The sequence below is a fragment of the Fundulus heteroclitus genome, chromosome 17, assembly GCF_011125445.2.
Source record: "Fundulus heteroclitus isolate FHET01 chromosome 17, MU-UCD_Fhet_4.1, whole genome shotgun sequence".
NCBI lineage: Eukaryota > Metazoa > Chordata > Actinopteri > Cyprinodontiformes > Fundulidae > Fundulus > Fundulus heteroclitus.
In genome coordinates, this window is record NC_046377.1 from 14557767 (window position 1) to 14578740 (window position 20974).

General features: G+C 41.1%; 1 protein-coding gene across 1 annotated transcript in view; it reads left to right on the forward strand.

The window, feature by feature from the left end:
* The window catches only part of LOC105931149 (protein piccolo), a 68571-nt gene that overhangs the window by 18116 nt on the left and 29481 nt on the right, over positions 1–20974 (forward strand). The window contains 4 exon segments of the mRNA XM_036148970.1: positions 9031–9234; positions 11873–15935; positions 16217–17751; positions 18193–20260. Coding sequence (XP_036004863.1) covers positions 9031–9234; positions 11873–15935; positions 16217–17751; positions 18193–20260 — 7870 coding nt within the window.

Here is a 20974-nt window from a genome sequence, read left to right on the forward strand (position 1 = left end):
CAGCTGTTTTTTCCTTTCTCTAAATCCTATCATGTCACACTGTCTTATTTTTTTTAATCTGTAAACTAGGATTTTAGTTGTTTATTATCTTTTTTTAGCAGATTATCTATTTCTTGTGCAACCGTCTTTTCTCATTGTCTCCCTTTTTGATGTCGAAGGCTTCTGTTAACGTACGTCTGGTGCTGAGCAACAGTTTTCCTCCTGCTCAAGGCTGCATGTCATGTTGGCCTTTTCAGTAATGAGAGCGCATGTTGGAAGAGTATTAGATAAGATGGGAGCGGCACTACTTTGCTAACGAGCACAAATCAAAGAGTCGGACCATTTCATCTCGTCTCACAAGCACCGATTAACATTTACAGGTATATTTCAGTTTTTATCATGATACTTTGAAACTGGGTCTAACTCCCACAACCTTTAAAACCTGAACCTGTGACATAGAATTGCTTGCTTGGACATAAATCATTTATCAACTCTATTGTCGGCATGACATGGATTTCCAAAAAGCCATATATTGTGATCGGCACTCTTGGAATAAACTTAATAAAGGAAGAGTGAATGAGATTGGAAGGAACAGTCCATTTTTACTAGAGCATTAAATACCTTAAAGAAACCCATTTTTAAATATGGAAATTATGCATTAAGTTAATTGACACCCGTAATGAAGATGCAGAAAGAAAAAATATATTTCGTAAAACTAGAAAAATAAAAAAAATGTAACATTGAAATAGACATTTATCTACAAAACGAAATAATGGCTATGCATTTTTTATAATTTCCCCTGCCACAAAAACCCCATTAAAACATCTGTAAAACGAATGCAATAAACATATACAGTGTTTAAGTTGATCAGTGTTGAGTTACTTTAATAGGGTAAAAATGTGACAAGAGATGGAGACCCTTTTCAGTCCCTCTTCTAAATAGGAAAGACAAGAGAACATGCTGTTCAAGTGGGGCAGGGTCAGGGTGTTTCTATAAAAAAGCTATTCACTTTAACTTTCCCACATCTACAATAGAAAACACACTTTATTTCAAATTTTAAGTAAAATTTTGACAGAACGGTCCGTGTTTCATTGTCTCTCTGTATTTATGTGGACCTTGATTGACTTATAGTAGTATATAGTATGCAGAACACTAATAATTTGTTACATTAGGATAAAAGTCTTATTAAAACCCTTTTTCCCCTTTTTTACTCTTTTGTTCTTTCCTTTCTCAAAAGCATGATGCATTGATGTTCACATTGACTGCAGTGGTGGTTCCCATGTCTTCCCTCCTGACTGCTATTGTGTGATCATGCCCATACATCTGGTCTCTCTTAACTGCCTGGAATCTGCACAGGCAGATGAAAGCCAGTAATGTGTTGCATACAATGGCTTTATTATAAATAACATTCATTCATTTAAAAACGTGTATATTTGATCTGTTCACCTTGTGTAACATTACATGAACAGCTCCATCTTCAATAGATCTGTTGCAGTATTTGTGTGTTTTTATCTGTATTCACTCCATGCAGTGCGCACAGCTCTCACCATCGCTTGGCCAGGAGCCTGATGTGTACAAAAATAGTAACAGCCACAAAAGAGATTCACTGAGGCTGGAGAGGGGAGAACACAAGGGACGTAAGGGCAGCCCACTCCCACAATCTTTTTTTTTTTTTGTATTTTCTCTTTCATATCACCTGATTTAACAGCATAATTCTACGGTAACCCACAGAACCTTCTCATTTGGGGTGTAATTTATCAATTTGAAATCTTTTGATTTGAAATGGGTGATAGTTCTGAAATATTTTGATTTAAAAATGGGTGAAAGTTTCAGCATTTGTAGTTTTTTTTTGATTTGGCGATCATGCAGGGTCTTGAAAGAGTATTATTACCTCTTAAACTGTGACACAGTATAACATTAAAACAACAGATTTCAATATATTTTAAAATAATTTTGGGTAATAGACTAACACATATGGCTACTTTTGTTCTGAAGTGGCAGGAAAACAATATAGTATTTTTTAAGTGATTGGATAAAACACCTGAAAAGCACATCACGCATTTGTATTTAATAATTCTTGGACAATCCTGTGGAGAACCATCTGTTGTTGTTGCAGTTTTAACTGTAAGGATTTTGTGGTGGGTCTCTACCCGCTTTGCACATCTAAATGCTGAATTATCTTCCGGTCAGTCTTTGCAAAATAGCTAAAACTCAGTCCGATTGGATGCAGAGCATCTGTGAATAGAACATTTTAGGTGTGGCCACAGATTCTCAACTGGATTTAGGTAGAGTTGCACGAAATATCAGTATGTGAAAAATTGCAATTGCTAAGAACTGCTGGGATTCGGTATTTAGTCGGCTGTTATATTTTAAACAGGCTGGTCCCGCTGCACAACTCGGGATTTAAAACAAAATAATGGGTGCATGGTTTTGAAGAACATCCGAATACCTGATGACCTGCACTCTCTTTGTGTCTTTCTTTAGTTTAATTGGGTAATTGTTTTGCTTTTTATTTCAATGGCTGTGCGCTCACAATCTGCATCATCTTAATGTAGTTGGCCTTTTAGATGAAGTTTTGCTCTCGGTGAAGCTAAAGTTCCCAAAGGGATGGGACCATTGGGATGATGGAAGGGAAAAGGAAAGAGTGGGTGAGACATGGTGGTGTCGCATTTAATGTTATGGCTGTATTGGATCCTGCTAAAGGGGCTTTGGGAGTTTTAGTTTAATTTATGTCATGCAGTTCTAGTTTTAGGTCTAGACATCAAGCGGGCCATTCGATCATGGGACTATGCTTTGATCTGAAACACTTCTATTACATCTTTGGTTGCAACTTTAGAATCCGTGTTTTGCTGAAAGATGAACCTTCCCCATAATCTCAAGTCTTTTGCAGCCCCTAATAGATTTTTATATAGAATTACCCTGTTTTTCCTCTTGCCACATTCTGTCTTTCTTCTTTTTTTTGTAAAAAAAATAAAACCATTTATTTTACTTCCCCTAGCAAAATTGTATGCTCCTTTGCATTGGTTTAACTCACGAAGCTTACTAAAATACATGAAGTGTGAAAATCTTAAATGAGCATAAATCATTTACTAATAACCTGCAGCTTTTGCAAGGAGCGTTTTGGATGGTTAGCCCTCCAGCTCCATACCTGAATGATTTTCCCCTTATCCCCCTTCTAATTTACTAATTTCTGCATGCTCAAGCCAGAGCCACATTTTAGCCACCGAGCATCTTGTGCCAAGAAATGGGGGGAAAACTGCCAAAGCCTCAAACACGCCAGCACTGAGCCTTCATCAGACAGAGTGGAGGAAAGGCAGGCGGATCCTCACTGAGACTGGAAAACGCACACGTTCTGGCATCAGCCTCATCGTGTTAGTACAGGCTGTTACATCCTGACGGTCGCTACCCCCCACCCCATCACATTTTTTTTTTTTTTTGTCTTTTTATATCTACATGATATTCAGAGAGACTTAACAATACAGCCTGGATTATGGAAAAGTTCAAACTCTGGAATAATAGGCATGAAGGAATGAGGCCTAATTTGGTGAGATATAAGGTGGAATCTTTAACATTTAATGGAATAAATGATCAAATTGTATACCAGTGGAAATATTGCACAACGGCATGGGAAATGCGGAAAAGACAAGAAGCTGCTGTGACAACAGAAGGGAAGCCAAGTGGGTGGAGGGAGAGTAGGAAGGCGGTGTCATAAAAGATATGGGTATCTTCCTCTGCAGCCGTAAGGAGAACAGAGCCTGACAACCTGACTGTTGTGATTTGTCTTACAAGTTGTGACTCATTTCCGTGAGTCACTTCCACAGCCACCTATTGGTAAAATTTACTGTCTGGCAAGACCATTTCATGAACGCAAATTGTAAGATCGTCAAATTATCTGGGGGAGGTGTGCCAAGCAGCTTGTTGATGCTTGAAATCACTTTTCGATCAGAGTCTGAGACATTTCACATATTTTGTGACACATATAGCTTGTGCAAGATCTGTTGGATAGAAATGTTGCCTAATTACATGTGTGCATTGTAATGGGACATTTTTTTTTATTTTGTCTTTGATTTTCTCTGTTCTACGTTGGTTTTTAGAGTTGAAAAGCTTCATTATGGCAATTAAAGAGAACTTCCTTCCATTTATTTGGGATGAAAGACAACAGTGTCATCTTACTCGTTTACTTCCTGTATTTAAATTAGAAGTAGTTTATGTATATGAGCATGAAAAGACACGTCTGAATTCGGCCCGCTGAACCAGACATAGTGCCATGACAGGCAAAGATCTTTTTTGGCTCACAAGGCAGCTGAGACTGTAATGTTCCGCTACGAGCTCGATGCATTATAATTACGATGGCAACAGTGAGAAGAAGAGCAGCAACGTTTGGACTTTAATGTTATCAAAAGCTTTAGGAGTGAAAAGTTAATTAAGTGAATTATATCTGCAATGAATCAAAGAAAATTAGATTGGTACTCTTTGCAACACATATTTTGTGCTTGAGGAGGATTTAGAACAGCTTTTGGAAATGGTTACTCTAGGAATACATGAATTAATGAGATGTTTTGATTGAAACAAATTAATTAGTCCCAATTGTCAATACAACTATATATTTATTTATGAATTTATTTTTTGGAAACAGTATTAGAATATGGAGATAAATGTTAAAGTACATAATGTACCAGATGAATAAGTACCATATATGAAAATACATTTTGGTTGTGACAATAGATCATCAAATTAGTTGAAATCCACATATAACAGATATACTGTCTAAAGTTCAGTTAAGGTTCTTTTTGTTTCAGAAATCCCTCCAAATGCTACATTGACAAACATGAGAAAAGGACGTTTCTGATCTTGCGACACTGGGATAAGATTTAATAGGTTTCTGAAACTGTAAAACTGTAAATAGAGTGAAAATTGTTGTTTATGTTATCATCTAATATTGTTTTCATTGTTTTATTTTCCAATCCTGTTTAAAATAAACTAAACAAATTAAAGTAACTGTTGACTGTTTGTGTGACCCATGGAAAAAATATCCATTTTACTAAATAAGTCCTCAAATACGAGGCATGCGGTACTCGTTATTTTCGATTTTCTGGTTAGTATCTGTTGCCTATATCACAAGGTCAGTCAAACCTGACCTCACTTTCTCTTTGGTGGGGAAAAAAGAGAGATCTGTAGCTCCTCTGTAGCTCTAGGAAAGACGGTGACTGAGTGGGGGGCTAGTAATGCGTTCCTGTTGTGATTCCTTGTCAGTGATGACAGGCTCTGAGGAGGCTGGAGTGAGTATTTCTATCAGCAGCCGTCTCTCCACCTTTCAGTGCCTGCTTTCTAGTCATTTTAAGCCAGAAAGAGGAGGCGCTTTTGACACCACCACAAGGAGCAGTGCAGATCTGTACTGTGCCCATCATTTTCATGGCAGATTAGATGTCTGCATGCAGGTGTGTCAGTCTCTCTATAGTACATGGGTTCTACCGTTTAGGCATGGGCTACAACATGGCGGTTCATGCCTTATTTAATCAAAGCTGAGCTGCTCCTAAATTCCCTCTCTGTCATCATCTTCCACCTCCCCCCTGTCTCGCTGTGTCTTCCTCTCTCTATGTGCAGCGATGGGCTGCATGGCTCTAAATTCCATATTTAGCACAAAATCGCGCTGAGGAAGACTATAGAGGAATGTTAATGCATTTGTCAAACCGTGAACCGAGGTATTTGTTTATGTGTTGCGTCTAGACAAGAATATAACGAGCAGTTCTACGCATGTCTGCGCTATTTTTTGCTCTCCAGTCCCACCGTATTGATTATCCTGTTTCCACTTTAGCAAAGCAGCATGAGACACTTCATACCAACAATGGAGCCAGATCTGGGATGAAAGCGCACAGGAGGGCGTTCAGTTTACAGTAGGGATCTTCCACCAGAGTACTGTTTTGAAGTAAATACACAGGAATAGATGACACCAAAAAAAACAGCTTTAACATGTCAACTTGGCTATAAGCATTTTTTTTTTTTGAAGAGGCTATTGTAGCCACCTATTGTACTTAAAGCAATAGTATATTATTAGAATCATAGTCTGTGCTTCTAATGCAGCGTCTGCAATTCTGTTGACAGCTTCAAAATTTGCACATGATATGCAATCCAAAATAACAAACATGTTTTGTCCGTGATGTTTTTAATATGAAATGTCCCAAGACACACAACCCCATCTGACATGCTTCGCTAACCCTCCGTACCATTATCATGCATTATGCATGTGCCCATTTCAGAAGTCGCACTAATGTAAGAGCTTCCCTTGAAACGGAACTGACGTTCTTACGAAACCATATTGTCAAAGAAGCCTTTTGAATATAAAGAACAACACCACCTTTTTTTCCCCCTTATTGATATTTACAGCAATGTTTTTTTACCCAGTAATTATATTTTTGATGAAGGTACCAGCATGAAGTTCACACCGGATGCTTGGAGCAACCCAACTACAAATAAATGATCACCAATAATTCAATAAATGATTTGAAAAATCAGTGTTGTGCTATGCTACGCACTGTTTTAAGTTATTTAATGTTTAATAAATAACTCCCGGTCTGGTAGGTATTCTCCGGTGAATATCAGCCCAAACAGCTGATATTAGGACAATAGTTGAAGGAATGATTTGAGCACTGGTGTTATTTTAACAGCAAACTCTACACACATATAGAATAAAGGAGTGACAACTTCTTTTCAAGTTGTATTAACAGTGTGTTTCAGATAAACAGTATTGTATTGTAAGTCCTCTCTACTAGGCTAGTGAAACTTAACTAATTACTAATCAAAATTAAGATAAAAAGAAGCTAAGAAACTATGTACACACAAAAGAAACAAAAGGACAAATAAGATAGTTGAAAACCATTATCAGAATGATTCAGTGAATCCTGTTCGCTGCAGATCCAAGTTACAGAACTAAAGTTCATCTTAAAGAATATGAAATGAGATTAGCTTAACTAATTTAGAACAACATTGGATATGTGTTTCAACCCATTCACAATACAAATCCGGAGTTAAACATTATTCGAGAAAATTACATTTTAAAGAATGATTTGCTCAGTGACAATTAATGACCTGATTTTATTAATGCGATTATTCCTCCGGGACGCTAGGGAGCGCTGTAGTGATCGGTCGTGTGATGTGTTAATCCTGAAGTTATACAAAACACCATAAAATCAACATTAATCTTCCCTATTAATGATGTACCGACGCTCGTAGCATTATCGAACGATGGCGGAGTGAAACAAAAACAAGCATCATGTTTAAACAAACCGCAGTTTTGTTGACTCGGTGGTAGCACTAATGTTATCTGGGAAGCTAATAGCTTGGGGGCATAAGCATGGAATGTTTTTTTTTTTTTTTTTTTTTTTTTTTTTCAAAAGCCACGGATCTTTTTTGAGTATTTTTCTTCCTTGGCTCTCCAACAAGCACCAACCTAGGAGTCATCAGTGCATTGGGGTTATCAGTGTGTGGGACAGGTTTGTCACACACTTCCTAGTTTGTGTACTTCCTTTTGAAGTTAAAGTGAAATTTTTGTCCTGCCAACTGCTAATTTATTGCTGGTTTTGTTAAAATTCTGCCCATACTGAGACCTCATTTTGTAATGAGTTCTAACTGGTTCTGACCTAGTTCTGTCATAAATAAATCCTGGTTTAATCCTGGGTTGTAACTAGTTTTAATGTAGTTCTGTAGTTCTTTATGTTTTGTTTTTCGTGTTTCTGAGTCCTGCAGCTCCGGTAATAAACTTCTCCTGCATAAATCATCCAGACCAAGGCCTTCTCCTTACCTACATCTTCCCAGACAACTAATTATTTTCCCAACAATATTGAGTTGTCAATAATGATTAAATGTGCAATAAATCTTAATACATAGGTTAAATGGAGGATCCATGTCTGTACTTTGAGTAAGATGGTTGACACTAAGACAAAATTTTTAAATTAGTGATTGTACATTTCATCATTCAAATGAGAACATTAATATACTACTGGTATATACTAGTATGATTATTAAAGAACAGCAGATTAAACTTCAAGATAGGTAAAGGCCAATTATAAATTCATTTTACGATCAGATCAACAGGTTAAATAATTACTAACTTTTTTGGTGTACCAAATCACCCTCGTAATGATTAAATATTTTGTGGGCTAAGCCCCTGATGAGAATGTCTAGCTCCGCCCCTGGTCTGGGAAGCAGATCCTTCCTGGTGTGACTACGTTCGTTCTCTGTGGAGGCTGCAGCGTACTCGGCTTTCCTGCAACACCTGAGAAAAATCACAAGGCTGGTTTCGATATAGACGGATTCTTTACTCCGGCGTCTGGTTACGCAGAAGATAGGCTGCAGACTTAGCTCCGATCCAGCCTGCATATGTGGCGGTTCTCCGAACTCCAGTCGGATCTTCCGCAGAGGAAGATGAGAGTGTTCTCCCCAATGCTGCTCCAACTTAACAGTGGACAAAAGAGGGTGATAGACCTGGGCAGCAAGTCTTTATACAGTGAGCCCCCTGCCGTGAGAAGCAGTCCCCTTGGGGCCTGGAAAAGTCTCACATTTCATGTTGTTTCCAACTCAGTCTGATTTTTAGGCTGATGTTTCTCCATCTGGGTGGTTCTTGGCTCTTGAACAGCTCTTGATCAATGTTTTGATAAACTATAATAAATCCTGCAAGGAGCACCTGATGACTAATATGTTATATGGATATTATACCCTTTCCACTTCCAATGTATCGCTCCAATGATCCTAACTGGAACTGTTAAAAATAATATTTTTGAAAGACATATAACAAATGCTATCAGTATGTCTTAAAAATGTGCTTATAAGGGTCTTGAGTGTGGGCTTTGCTGGTACTAATTGTGATATGCTTCTCGTTTGATTCTTTTGTAATGGGAAATCTTTTATGTTCCATCAATTAAAGCAAACCCGGTTTTTGATAATCTGTGCAGCACTGTTGAATCATTTAATTAGACAAGGTCTTTCATAGTTACTTTAAAGCCAATTTGAGATCTTTGTATTTACTGAAAACCTGTTCTCATGTTTGTCTTGCAGAAAGAATGGCTTTGTCTGAACTGTCAGACTCAAAAAGCAATGTCAGGCCAGCTGGGAGATGTTCCACCACCATCCATGGCCTCCTTAAAGAAGCAAGAACCCGCTCCACCCTCTGCCCCCTCCTCTGCCCCTGTTCCCGCTGCTGTAGATAGCAAACCTGTAGCTGAAGCAGTAGATCCAACCCCACCCACTTCTGAGATCAAGGTAGCAACTGCATCTGCACCAGTTTCATCTGAACACACACCCACTCCTATAGAGAACATCCCTCAGGAAACACCCGAGTCAGAGGAACTAAAGCAGCCGTTAGTTGACAAATCAGTGTCTGATCCACTGCTTTTAAATTCAGAGATTTTAGCTGAGATGAACTCAGAAATCCCATCTGTTCAGAGCGAGCAGCTCGATTCTGAGAATAAAGCAGAGGACGGTGCTCTTCATGACACAGAGCTACCTGACACTAACCAACAAACACAGAGTGCAACTGTCAGTGAAATTCCAGCAGCTGAGAAACAGCAGAGTAGCTGTGAGGAAGCAGCAGAGAATCACCCTCGACATGACACACAGTTGCCTAATGTTGAGACACAAACACAGTGTGCACCTGTCACTGAAATCCTAGCAGTAGAGAAGCAACAAGATAGCGCGGAGAATAAGGCAGAAAGCCTTTCTCAGAATGTGGAAGGTGAAGCACAAAATGCAACTACAAATGCCGTTTTAGACAGCACAGCAGCCTCTGTTGAGGAAGGAACTAGGCTGGGTACTGAGAACATACAAAGTGAGGGCGCAGCTCCCCCAGAAGATCATAAAAATGTCGAGACAACACCTGAAAGGCTCCTTGAAGCGACAGTTGAGCCAGATGCTTCCACGACTCATGAAGGTGTCACACAGGAGATGCTTCCTGTACAGCCAGATTCTGCTGCTGCAGATGTAAATCAGGAGAAAATATGTGAAGTTTCAACAGATGAACACCAAAACATGCAGGCAGAGCTAACTCCATCAGACACAGTATTAGAGATCAACAAAACAGACATCATTGAAAAATCTGGAGCAGACACTGTTGCTCTAGGTGTTACAAATGATGTTACTGTGGAAAATATGTCAGCAACCGAGTTGATAACTTCTGTCAAAGTTGATGCTCCTAAAACTGACATTGCAGGGCAAGAATTACAAGCAATACCGGCAAACGGTGATGAATTTGGCATTTCTTTGGTCATAGAAGATAAGAATAATTTTCCTGCTTCAGGGGAAGTCACTCAAGAGACTGAAACACAAAACGAGCTTATAGAGAAACAGATGGTGCCAGATCCACATAATCTAGCAAATACTCCTCCTCCTGTTGTAGGTCCGTTAGAGGAAGAAGCTAATGTTCCAGAGAAAGCCAAAGAAGAGAATGTTGATGACTCAAAAGACTCAGAGAAAGTTATTGATAACGAGGAAATCATTGTCGATAAAATAACTGAGAATGACGATTGCGTAGTGGCTGTTGACACTGAAATAAATGTAGGCACAGCAGGAGCAGCAGAGTTAAAAGCAGATGAAGGGAATTCATTAAAAGAAGAGGGAATTAAGAAGGAAACAGATGAGAACGAAAATGACCAAAAAGTCCTCCATAAACATGGTAATGAAGCAGGTGTAATTGAAGCAGTCAGCAACAGTGAAACAGAAAGTTTTCCAATGGAGAAAAGGGAGGTAGAAAACGAACGCACAGCAGCCGTAACTGTACCAGGGGAAATGCCAAAAGAAGACATTCTGGTAAATAAAGATATACAACAAGAAACAAAATCTGAGGCTATCGAACTAAGCCATGTTAAGACACTATCATCGTTAGAGAAATCAGGAGAAAATGAAAACTCTTCGACAGTAGCACAGGATGTATCACAGGAAAGACACCAGAGCCTGAAGGATACTGCATTTAAGGCGGATGAACAGTCTGCCCGAGCAGTGGATATCGCTGATCCACCATCTGTTGAATCGAGACAGCAAGAAGCGGATGCTGTTGAGATGCCAGTTGAAGGTGTTCAATCTGTGCCATCCTCAGGTGATGTCGTTGAAACAAAATCGAGCAATGAGACCTGTGAGGAGAAAGACTTTGAGGGTGAGGCAGAGGTTGGTTCGAGTGCTGCAGCAAATCAAAACGAGCCAGAGAAAGTTGTTGAGCCATCAGTCAAGGATAGGGAGGCAGAAACTGACAAGAAAGAGGATGAGTCACAGCCTGTCGATGGCAGCCCGCAGGAAGCTATTTCAGTATCTGAAGCAAGTGCGGTATGTGACAAAGATTGCACTACAGTGTTTGACGTAGACGTGAGCTCTATTTCAGAGAAGCATGAAGCTTTGGAGCATGTGCCTGCTTTAGTACCTACGATCCCACTAGCAAAATCCGAAATCCAGTCTGTAGTTGCTGAGCACAATGCTGGCTCGAAGGAAGAAAGCTTGGAGGAGAAAATGGAAGCAAAACCTAAGCCGGTGGAAAATCTTGGTGATGACGATGCAGTTCTTGAGGTGACCATAATGTCTAGCAAGTGTAGCAGTAGATCCTTAAAACTCTTTTGCATTTTTGATATACTTCCCTATTTGTAATGAAATGATTTTGGGTGTAAAACCAAAAGCATGAAATAGAATTACTTATCAATGTTCTATTATAGAGGAAAATAGCTAAAGCCTTCAATATATGGTTGAATGCGTTGATAATAAGGTATTGCAGATTTAATGCTTTAATACATCCAATCTAATGTTTTCTGGACATATATTTGTGGTTGAGACAGTGCACAAGCACGTTAAAAAACATTCTTAAGTATATTGTCATGTTTATTGCCAGAAGTAACAAGGTTTTTTTCTTTTTGTTCTTCAGATTAAAACAGAAGAGAACTTGAAAGAGCCTGGAATGAAAGAAGTGGAGGCTAAAGAAGGCAGTCCCATGAGTCCCTCAGACCTTGCAAAACTAGAAAGCTCTGTGCTTCCCATTCTAAAGGCCCAGGTGGACACAGAGCAGGAGGAGAAACAGACTGATACTTTAAAGAGCCGACGCAAATTGGAGGTTCTTCCTCTCTCGCCTGATTCTTCTAGTTCAGAAGAGGTCAAAGAACTTTCAGAGAACACCAAAAGTACTGCGAAGAAAAAGCTTCTTGTGCCAATGGATATCAAGGCAGATTCCCTGGACGATAGCAGCGAAAGCTTTGGAAAAGAAAGCCCAATGTCAGGAGATGATGAGGAGTTTATCAGAAAACAGATAATAGAAATGAGTGAGAATGAGGATGCTTCTCCATCGGATGAGGAAAGCTTAGTCAGGCGAAAGATCAGAGAGGATGAGAGGAAGCAAAAAGACGAGAAGAAAGAGACTGTAGAGAAAAGCACACTAGGAAAAACAAGACGATTAACTAAGAAAACAACTATCAGTCCTGATGATGACGATGTTAAGGAAATCACAGCCTCAGTCGATAAATCTAAGGAGGATGTACAAAAACAAAAAGAAGAGTTTCAGAACAGTGATGCAGTTCGCAAAATACAAACGTTTGAGCTGAATGTAACCAGCAGCCCTATATGTATTCCCAGTGCAGACGGAGAGCCTGAAATGGAAAGTCTGACAGACTCTCCAGATGATCGGTCCAGGGGAGAGGGGTCATCTAGTCTACATGCGTCTAGCTTCACACCAGGAACATCACCAACGTCTCTCTCGTCCCTCGATGAGGACAGTGACAGCAGCAGTCCCAGTCATGTCCATACTGGTGAGGGTAAACAGCACAGAAAGGCCAAGCACCGACAGGCTGGGCAAATGCTGCCAACCATTGAGGACTCGTCAGAGGAGGAAGAACTACGGGAGGAGGAGGAACTACTTAGAGAGCAAGAAAAACAAAAGGGCTCAGGGAAAAAATCCAAAAAAGACAAAGATGAGATTCGAGCCCAAAGAAGGCGCGAGCATACAAAGACACCTCCAAGCAATCTTTCTCCAATTGAAGATGCCTCACCAACTGAAGAACAGAGACAGGAAGCTGAAATGGAGGAGATCAGACGGTCGTCCTGCTCTGATTTTTCCCCCAGTATTGAATCAGATCCTGAAGGGTTTGAGATCCATGCTGCAAAGATTGCAGCAGTCCAAAAGACATATCAGCTGCCTACATCTGTATCTCTTTACTCCCCAACAGATGATCAAGACCCTGATAAATCTCAGAAGAAAGCTCTCAAATCTGCTGATGAGGCCTATGAAGAAATCATGCTAAGGGCTAAATCTCCAACAATTGATAAAGGTGAAATTCAAGCAGAGAAAGAATCTGTTTATGGAGGCATACTGATTGAAGACTATGTCTATCCATCCCTTCTTGACAATTCTTTTGATCGGGAAGAGCCAGAGAAAATTTCCGTTCCTGCTGAACCTAAAAAATTGAGGTCTCCAGATGAAGTTTATGAGGACATGATTAAGAAAAGAAAGGAATTTATGCAGCTAGAGCAGGAATATGAAAACATAAAGCCGAAAAACGAAAGCCCCAATCCAGAAATCGTGCTGCAACCTGCTGAGAATACTTTTCCCGAAAGCAGCACAGTAACATTAGGCAAAGATGGGAAGCCATTGTTAGATGCTGAAGCTGCGTATGAAGAACTAATGAAAAGAGTTCTGACACCAGGAACAAGCCCAACTCAGCCTGAGCCAGAAGTGGAAACTACATCATCAAAAAAGGTTCTTCACCCCATTCCGGACTTAAGGGTAACACAGTGCTCTTCTGGAGAGTTATCCTCTGATGATGAAAGTATAGTTAAAAAGGAGCAGGAGGTCACAGAAATATCAGATACGACATCAGCAAAGGAATCTGAGCCCATGAAAGAAGTGTCTGAGGCTCCCCCATCGACTACAGCAAAAGAGCAGCCTGAAACCTCAGCATCTCAGGCTGAACTTGTGGACCTTTCAAGTACCTTTCCAAGATCATCAGCTCCCGTGATTTCTAATGTGTCTCCCCTACCAACAGTCCCCCAGTACACGCCTGGTATATCTAGTGTAGTGTCGACAGCCCCCCCTGTCCCCCCTAAACCAAATATTTTGCGCAGGGCTAATTCTCAGGAAAAAGGAGAAGATCCTGTTGCACCATCCCAGCCTCCTCCCACCCCACCAAAACCCACAGTTTTTCCTAGGAAGGCTCCAGTTCCACTCCCTCCGCAGACTTCACCACCTTTGAAAAAACCCGAGCCAGTGGCTATGACTTCACCCCAAGGATCACCTGTCAGACAAGCCGTAACTCCAACGTACAAACCTCATATTCCACCTCCTGTTCCTCCAAAGCCAGCCATTCCTGTTGGGATGGTGGACAGTCACAGACCAGGACATGGTGTAAAACCACCAATTGCACCAAAGCCTGGTTCACAGCCACCTTCACCTGCGCACGCCCCTCTACCAACAAGACCTACTGTACTTCCCACTTGTATGAATGACTCAGTCCTTAATTTGAGCCCTTCTACAGAGGGCAAGACATTTCAACCTTCACCAAAATCTCCTTCTTCTCCAAGATATGCCAGCAATCTTCGTGATACATATGTAGTCATCACACTGCCATCCCAGCCTAGCTCTCCAGTTGACAATGTCACAACTCAAGCCCCTTCTGGCCCTGGACCAGCATTTCCCTCACAGCAAGCTCAGCATGAAAGCTATTATCAACCACAGCTTCAACAATCATATCCTCAGCAACATCAACAACCAACTCCTCCTCCTCAGCCAACTAGAGTACCTCTGGCATACACACGTGTCACAGAGTCTATTGAAAAACAGGAGATTTGTAGCCCGGAAAAACATGTTTCTAGTTCTTGTCACATAATTGAGGCTATATCTGCTTCAGCCCAACCATCTGTTTTGCCTAACCTCATATCTCAAGTGGTTACTACTGAAGTTCAAAGAACCACTGTTTCTGTTGTTCATGAAAAAACACCACCACCAGTACCGGCTCCAAGGGCAACTGGTGTCCCGTTGTCAATGGAGAAACCTAAGTCTCCCATACTAGCTCAGACTGAAACAACTTCTCTACCCTCTGAGGTGGTAGATCTTAGAACTGTGAAGGTGGATTCAGATTTGAATATGAATGGTGTTGATCTGTCCACTGGCCCAGATTCAAGACGTCAGTCTTTTGTAAGTGACGTCAGTCGTCACACCAGTGCAGTTCAATCACCTGTGGTCAACCTCAGCACTGAATCATCCACTGTTTCTATACTGACTGACAGCATCACTATTGTGACCTGTTCTGCCACAATCCAGCAATGTGACAATTTAGAGATAACTCCAGCCTCTTCAGTGCCCCTTCAGCTAACCAAAAACAAGGCATTTGAACCTGTTTCTCAAATAGTATATCGGCCAGTTGAATCTCAGCCCTCCACTTTTGCTACTACAGAAATCCCAATTAACCTTTCAGTCGGATCAAATACTGGTGTCGGAGATTTCCAATCTATGCCAATCACCGTTGCACCCCCTTCTGTTGTAACCAGTGTTGCCAATGGATTAACTACAGGAAGAACCACAGTGGCAGGAGCTGTTGACCTTAGTACCTCAAAACCTTTCAATACTGTCGTTTCAGTTGATATGACATCTGCAGATATGGTTACAAGCATAATCACAGATGATGGAAAACCAGTGGATCTTACAGCAGGGAAGAGAGCTGTATGCTGTGATGTTGTGTACAAGCTGCCATTTGCAGGAAGTTGTACAACTCAGCAGCCTACCACGCCTTTGCCTGAAGATCGTTTTGGATATCGGGATGACCATTATCAGTTTGACCGGACACCTTATGGCATGAGAGGATTTGGCGGCATTAAACCCTCCATGTCAGACACCAATCTCGCAGAAGCTGGGCTGTTCATGTACAAGAGTAAGAACAGTTATAATTTCAGTGTCACGACAGATGGAGCAGTAGATCTCACCTCAGCAAAGATATCAGATGCAGGTCAGTGCAATGACATTGCAGACCTGTCACTTAAATGTCACTTTGAACTGCCTCCACTCATTCATGGCTAATTTGTTTTTTTGTTTCTCCTTATTTTTATTTTGCATGGACCTTGTTCTTTTTCATTCAACATCAGATTTTTGCATGTGCCTGTGCCTGTTTTGCTTGTCTCAATTTTTTCTTTGGCAATATTTTTTTCTGTTTTTTGCTGAAGGCATGATTTAAGTCAGCATAAATAGTCTGAAAATATGGACTAAAAATATGTTTTTGACTTTTGACAGGTGAAGCTGTTGACTACTCTAAGAAAGGAAGTTTTTCAGGAATGACAATCCCACCATATTCCCATTCAAGTGTCACAAGCGCTGTCAGTTCACTCTTTGGCACAAGCAGTGTTTTAAGGTCATCTAATGGAGTGGTCTATTCCTCGGTTGCTGCACCAGTCCCATCAACTTATGCAATTACTACTCAGCCAGGATCCATATTTAGTACAGCATATAATACCTTTTCAGGTATGCACACAAGTGACACCATGCCTTCTCTGTCCAATCTCCAGAATGTACCACTTACTAGATCTCAAAGTTTTCTCTCCACCATTTCCACAACAGAAGAACAAGGAGATGCTCCTCTTAATCTGGAGATCTCCAAGGGAGCTATTACTGCTGTCAATGGTACAACCACAGCAACGACATCATTATCCCTTGACACATATACAGATGCATCCCTGGAGGCTATAGCTGCTTCACTAGAAGCTCTATCTTCCCCCATGGTTCCTGGAGATGGCCAGTATCTGGCAGAGCGAGAGAGGCTGGAAATGGAAAAGCTAAAGCAGCAACGCTTGGCAGAGGAATTAGAATGGGAGCGGCAGGAGATTCAAAGATTCCGTGAACAAGAACAGCTCCTGGTACAGAAGGAATTGGAAGAGTTGCAAGCAATGAAGCAGCAGATCCTGACTCAACAAGAAGAGGAAAGACAAGCTCATCTTATGATGCAAAAGGAAACCTATGCCCAACAACAGCAGCAGCTCGAGCAAATACAAAGACTCCAAGAACAGTTGCGATTACAGTTAGAAGAGCAAAAGCTTCGTCAGATGTACCCAGGTGCAGACATCCCAGGACACGGTGTGCAGGAGGCCATTGTCTTAGGACCTGATGGCACAGTGCTTTCTCGAAAAATTACTGATAGTGGATGTCAGACTGATGAGGAAGATGAAGTGTTGACCAAAGCTTACACAGCAGGGAGAAAAAAGAAAAGTGTTAAAAAGAGTGTTGATAGTTGTGTGCAAACTGATGACGAGGATCAAGAAGAATGGGAGGCTCAGAAAAGCCGACAAAGTCGTCCTCGTACTGCCAGAGGTGATAGGGGTGGGCAGTCAGGGATGTCTCTTCAAGCCCACACTGAAATTTCCATACAAACCGACACAGAGGGGAATATTCGGATGGACACACGAATGGAGCTATCAGACTCAGAGAGGACCTCACCAAAGAAACGTCCTACTCCCTTAGAAATAACCCAGTCTGCAAACCTTAAACCAGAATTTTCTTCCCTTCAAGCCCACCCTAAATCCCCCAAAGTACTCTATTCTCCTGTATCTCCATGTATATCACCTAGTAAATCCCTTGAGTTTGTTTCCTATGACAAGTCCCTAGGCGATACAAGCCCACAGAAGCTAAGAGAAAGTATTGATCCATCAAAATCCTCTCCAGCAAGTCCTCGAGGACAAAAAAACATGCAGCGATCCATGTCTGATCCAAAACCCATGAGTCCAACAGGAGAAGAAAGAGCAACATCTGGCACCCAATATGATGATGGCCATCCCGTGAGTACTACCACCTCCTGTACAAATGTAAGATAGTAACACAAAGGTAAACAAATGTATTTTGTTAATTTTCTGAAAAGCAGCAACACATTACTGGTATTTAAGGTTTTATTTGTTTTTAATGTGCAACATTTAAATGTTTCTTTATATTTACAAGCTCTTTGTTATTTAAATTTTTTTGCTGCAGCACATTTTTCAATAAAATATGAAAGCTATTTTTTTTCCCATGGGTTAGTCACCGCAGATAATCTCACGCATTCATAAGCTGTTGGGGAAAATAAGATGAATATGCAGATAAATGAGTGCCTAGATTTTAATAGAAACCTAATGAGAATACATTCCTTATCAGTTAGAGTGCAGAATGGACCCTATCAATGCATGGGCTCCTCATTTGAATGATTTAACTGGTTGATTTTTCTATTGCTGTTTTATTTTCTACAGGGCAAAGGATCAGGCGGCACTCCCACGGGCACTCAAAAGAAGGTTAAAAGGACTCTTCCTAATCCTCCATCCGAGGAAGAGTCTACAACAAGTGGACAGACAGCATACACCACAAACTCTGCCCGTCGAAGAATGTGTCGCAATTCTAACATGGCACGTGCCAAGATCCTTCAAGACATTGATCGGGAGCTAGATCTGGTCGAGCGGGAGTCCTCCAAGCTCCGCAAAAGACAGGCAGAATTAGATGAAGAGGAGAAAGAGATTGATGCTAAGCTTAGGTATTTGGAGATGGGAATCAATCGTAGAAAAGATGCACTTTTAATGGAAAGAGAGAAAAGAGAAAGGGCCTACTTGCAGAGTGTTGCAGAGGATAGAGACTACATGTCAGACAGTGAGGTCAGTAACATCCGAGAGACTAGGAGTGTTCGAGAAGGTGCAGAAGATGAGGACATTGAGGATCATGGTCTTGAACGCCCCAGAACAGCTCCTCACTCTGAACTTGATGATTTTGTTCCTCCCCAAACCAAGCATGAGTATGGAAAATACTCTCAGTACCAATATCCTCAAAGTCAATATCAGCACTCTATCTATCAGACTCCACAATCCTACCAATCTCACTCTATCTACTCCTCTGTTCCTTCACTCACTACCGCCCAACAGCAGAGTTACCAGCAGATGCTCCTGTTGCAGCAGAAAGCAGCCAGACAAGTGGCCCTCCTGTCAGAGCTCGATGCAACTAAATATGATGTAATTAGCCGACAGCCTGATCCCACGTCATCAGCTTATCTTGGTGTCAAGTATGACAAATATGGTAACCATCTAGACCTCAGAGCCCTGGAAGTGGGCAGTATAGCAGGTAGCCCAATGTCAGCTGTTTCTGATTCGTACTACACAGAGGTGGAACATCACACACCTCGAAGTTACATGCTACTGGAAGATGCTGCAGAGCTAGCTAAGACGTCCACAGGTCTGTCTTCTTCCTATAGTCTAGCTGAGAGGGAGCTGGCTAAGGCAGAAAAGCTTTTGCGTAGAAGTGCTGCAGATCTAGGGTCTACTGACTATCTGGGCTCCACCTCTAGGCTCCATACTTTTGGCAAGACGCCCGATGAAGAGGATACAATGGAGGAACCATATGAATTGAAACTTCTGAAGCAGCAGCTCAAGCAGGAGTTTAGGAGGAGTACAGGTGGGACAGAAAACTTAGAACAACTGACAGGTCTCTCCCAACACTATTATGCTCCAAGCTCTAGTGTATCTAGTTACTCCCAAAGACACTATCCAAAGTCAGAAAAATACAGCATCAGTCGACTTACTCTTGAAAAGCAGGCAGCAAAACAACTCCCAGCATCAGTGCTGTACCAAAAACACAAAACTCCACTACTAGATCCTAAACTCTCCACCAAGTATTCATCTATTACAGACAGCAGGGGTGTGGAAACAGATTATAACTATTTGGGATCTACCAGTGCATCCCCAAGATCCAGTAGGTTGCTGCAGGATGAAATTACATTTGGCCTTCGTAAAAATATTGCAGAGCAACAGAAGTATCTTGGTTCTACCTTGGGAGCAAATTTAGCTGGTTCCCTAAATCTGGGCCAGAGCTTGGGCTTAGACTCTGCTTACCCTAGTGGTAGCCGGTCAAGACCCTCCTCCAGACCTACATCTTGCTACGGCCTGGACTTGTCAATCAAAAGGGACCTTTCAAGCTCATCCCTGAGGCTCAAAGGAGATGGAGAATCATCTGGAGATGGCCCAAGTTACCAAACCCCCTCTGGTCGCACCAAACCCACTAGCCTTCCCATTGTGCAAAGTGGCCGTGGTCGGATACCTATTGTGGCACAAAACTCAGAAGAAGAGAGTCCGTTGAGCCCTGTTGGGCAACCAATGGGTATGGCTCGTGCATCAGCTGGTCCTCTGCCACCCATCTCAGCTGACTCAAGAGACCAGTTTGGTTCCTGCATGTCCCTACAAGATTCCCAGCAGCAGCAACATATTAGAGAAGAGCCAACAAGGGGTAGGAGTTATGTACCGCTGGATGATCTACAGGGCACAATGTCTGATAGTGAAGGTAAAAAACAAACTTCTAAGCCTGCCTCTTTTTCAGTTTTTATTGTTTTATGAATAAGAGTTTGTTGGTATGATCTGCATTGCATGTTACCATGCAATACATTAATATTTAACTTGTGATTAATACTTTAAACTGTGCATGCTTATGTTTAATGCTTGTTGTTCTTCTGCTCAACATTGACATTGTTATCGAAGTTTTTTTCTGCTATCTTTCTGTAACTTCCATTATCGTTCAGTAACTAGTTTGTATTTTAAGCTCCGTGGTGCATGCATGGCTTTGTCTTTTTTATTGACTTTGCTTGCATGTGTATTGTACAACATTTCTAGTTACATTCCACATTTAATCTTCTGTTTCTTTGTCTGCATGGCAATCTCATTTTGGTTCCAACTATATTTATGGAGGCTCCTCCCATCAAATATAATGTAACAGTTTATAAGTGTATCTTTAAAGTTACTGTATATAACATCATTTGGAATCAAGGAAATTCTCAGATAAAAAAAGAGATGCTGTTGTCACTGTGGAATTGCATTACATTTGATGGAAACATTTATTTCTGCATATTAAATTCACATCTTAAAACTTGCATGCCTTGTCCTTTCTGTTCATCTTTTAGGTTGAAGTGAGTGTTTAATTGAGTTGAAATGTGTGTACAGCATGTCTTTTATTATTTTCTTTGTGTATTTTAATCTGGTATTACATGGGTATTGCTAGCTT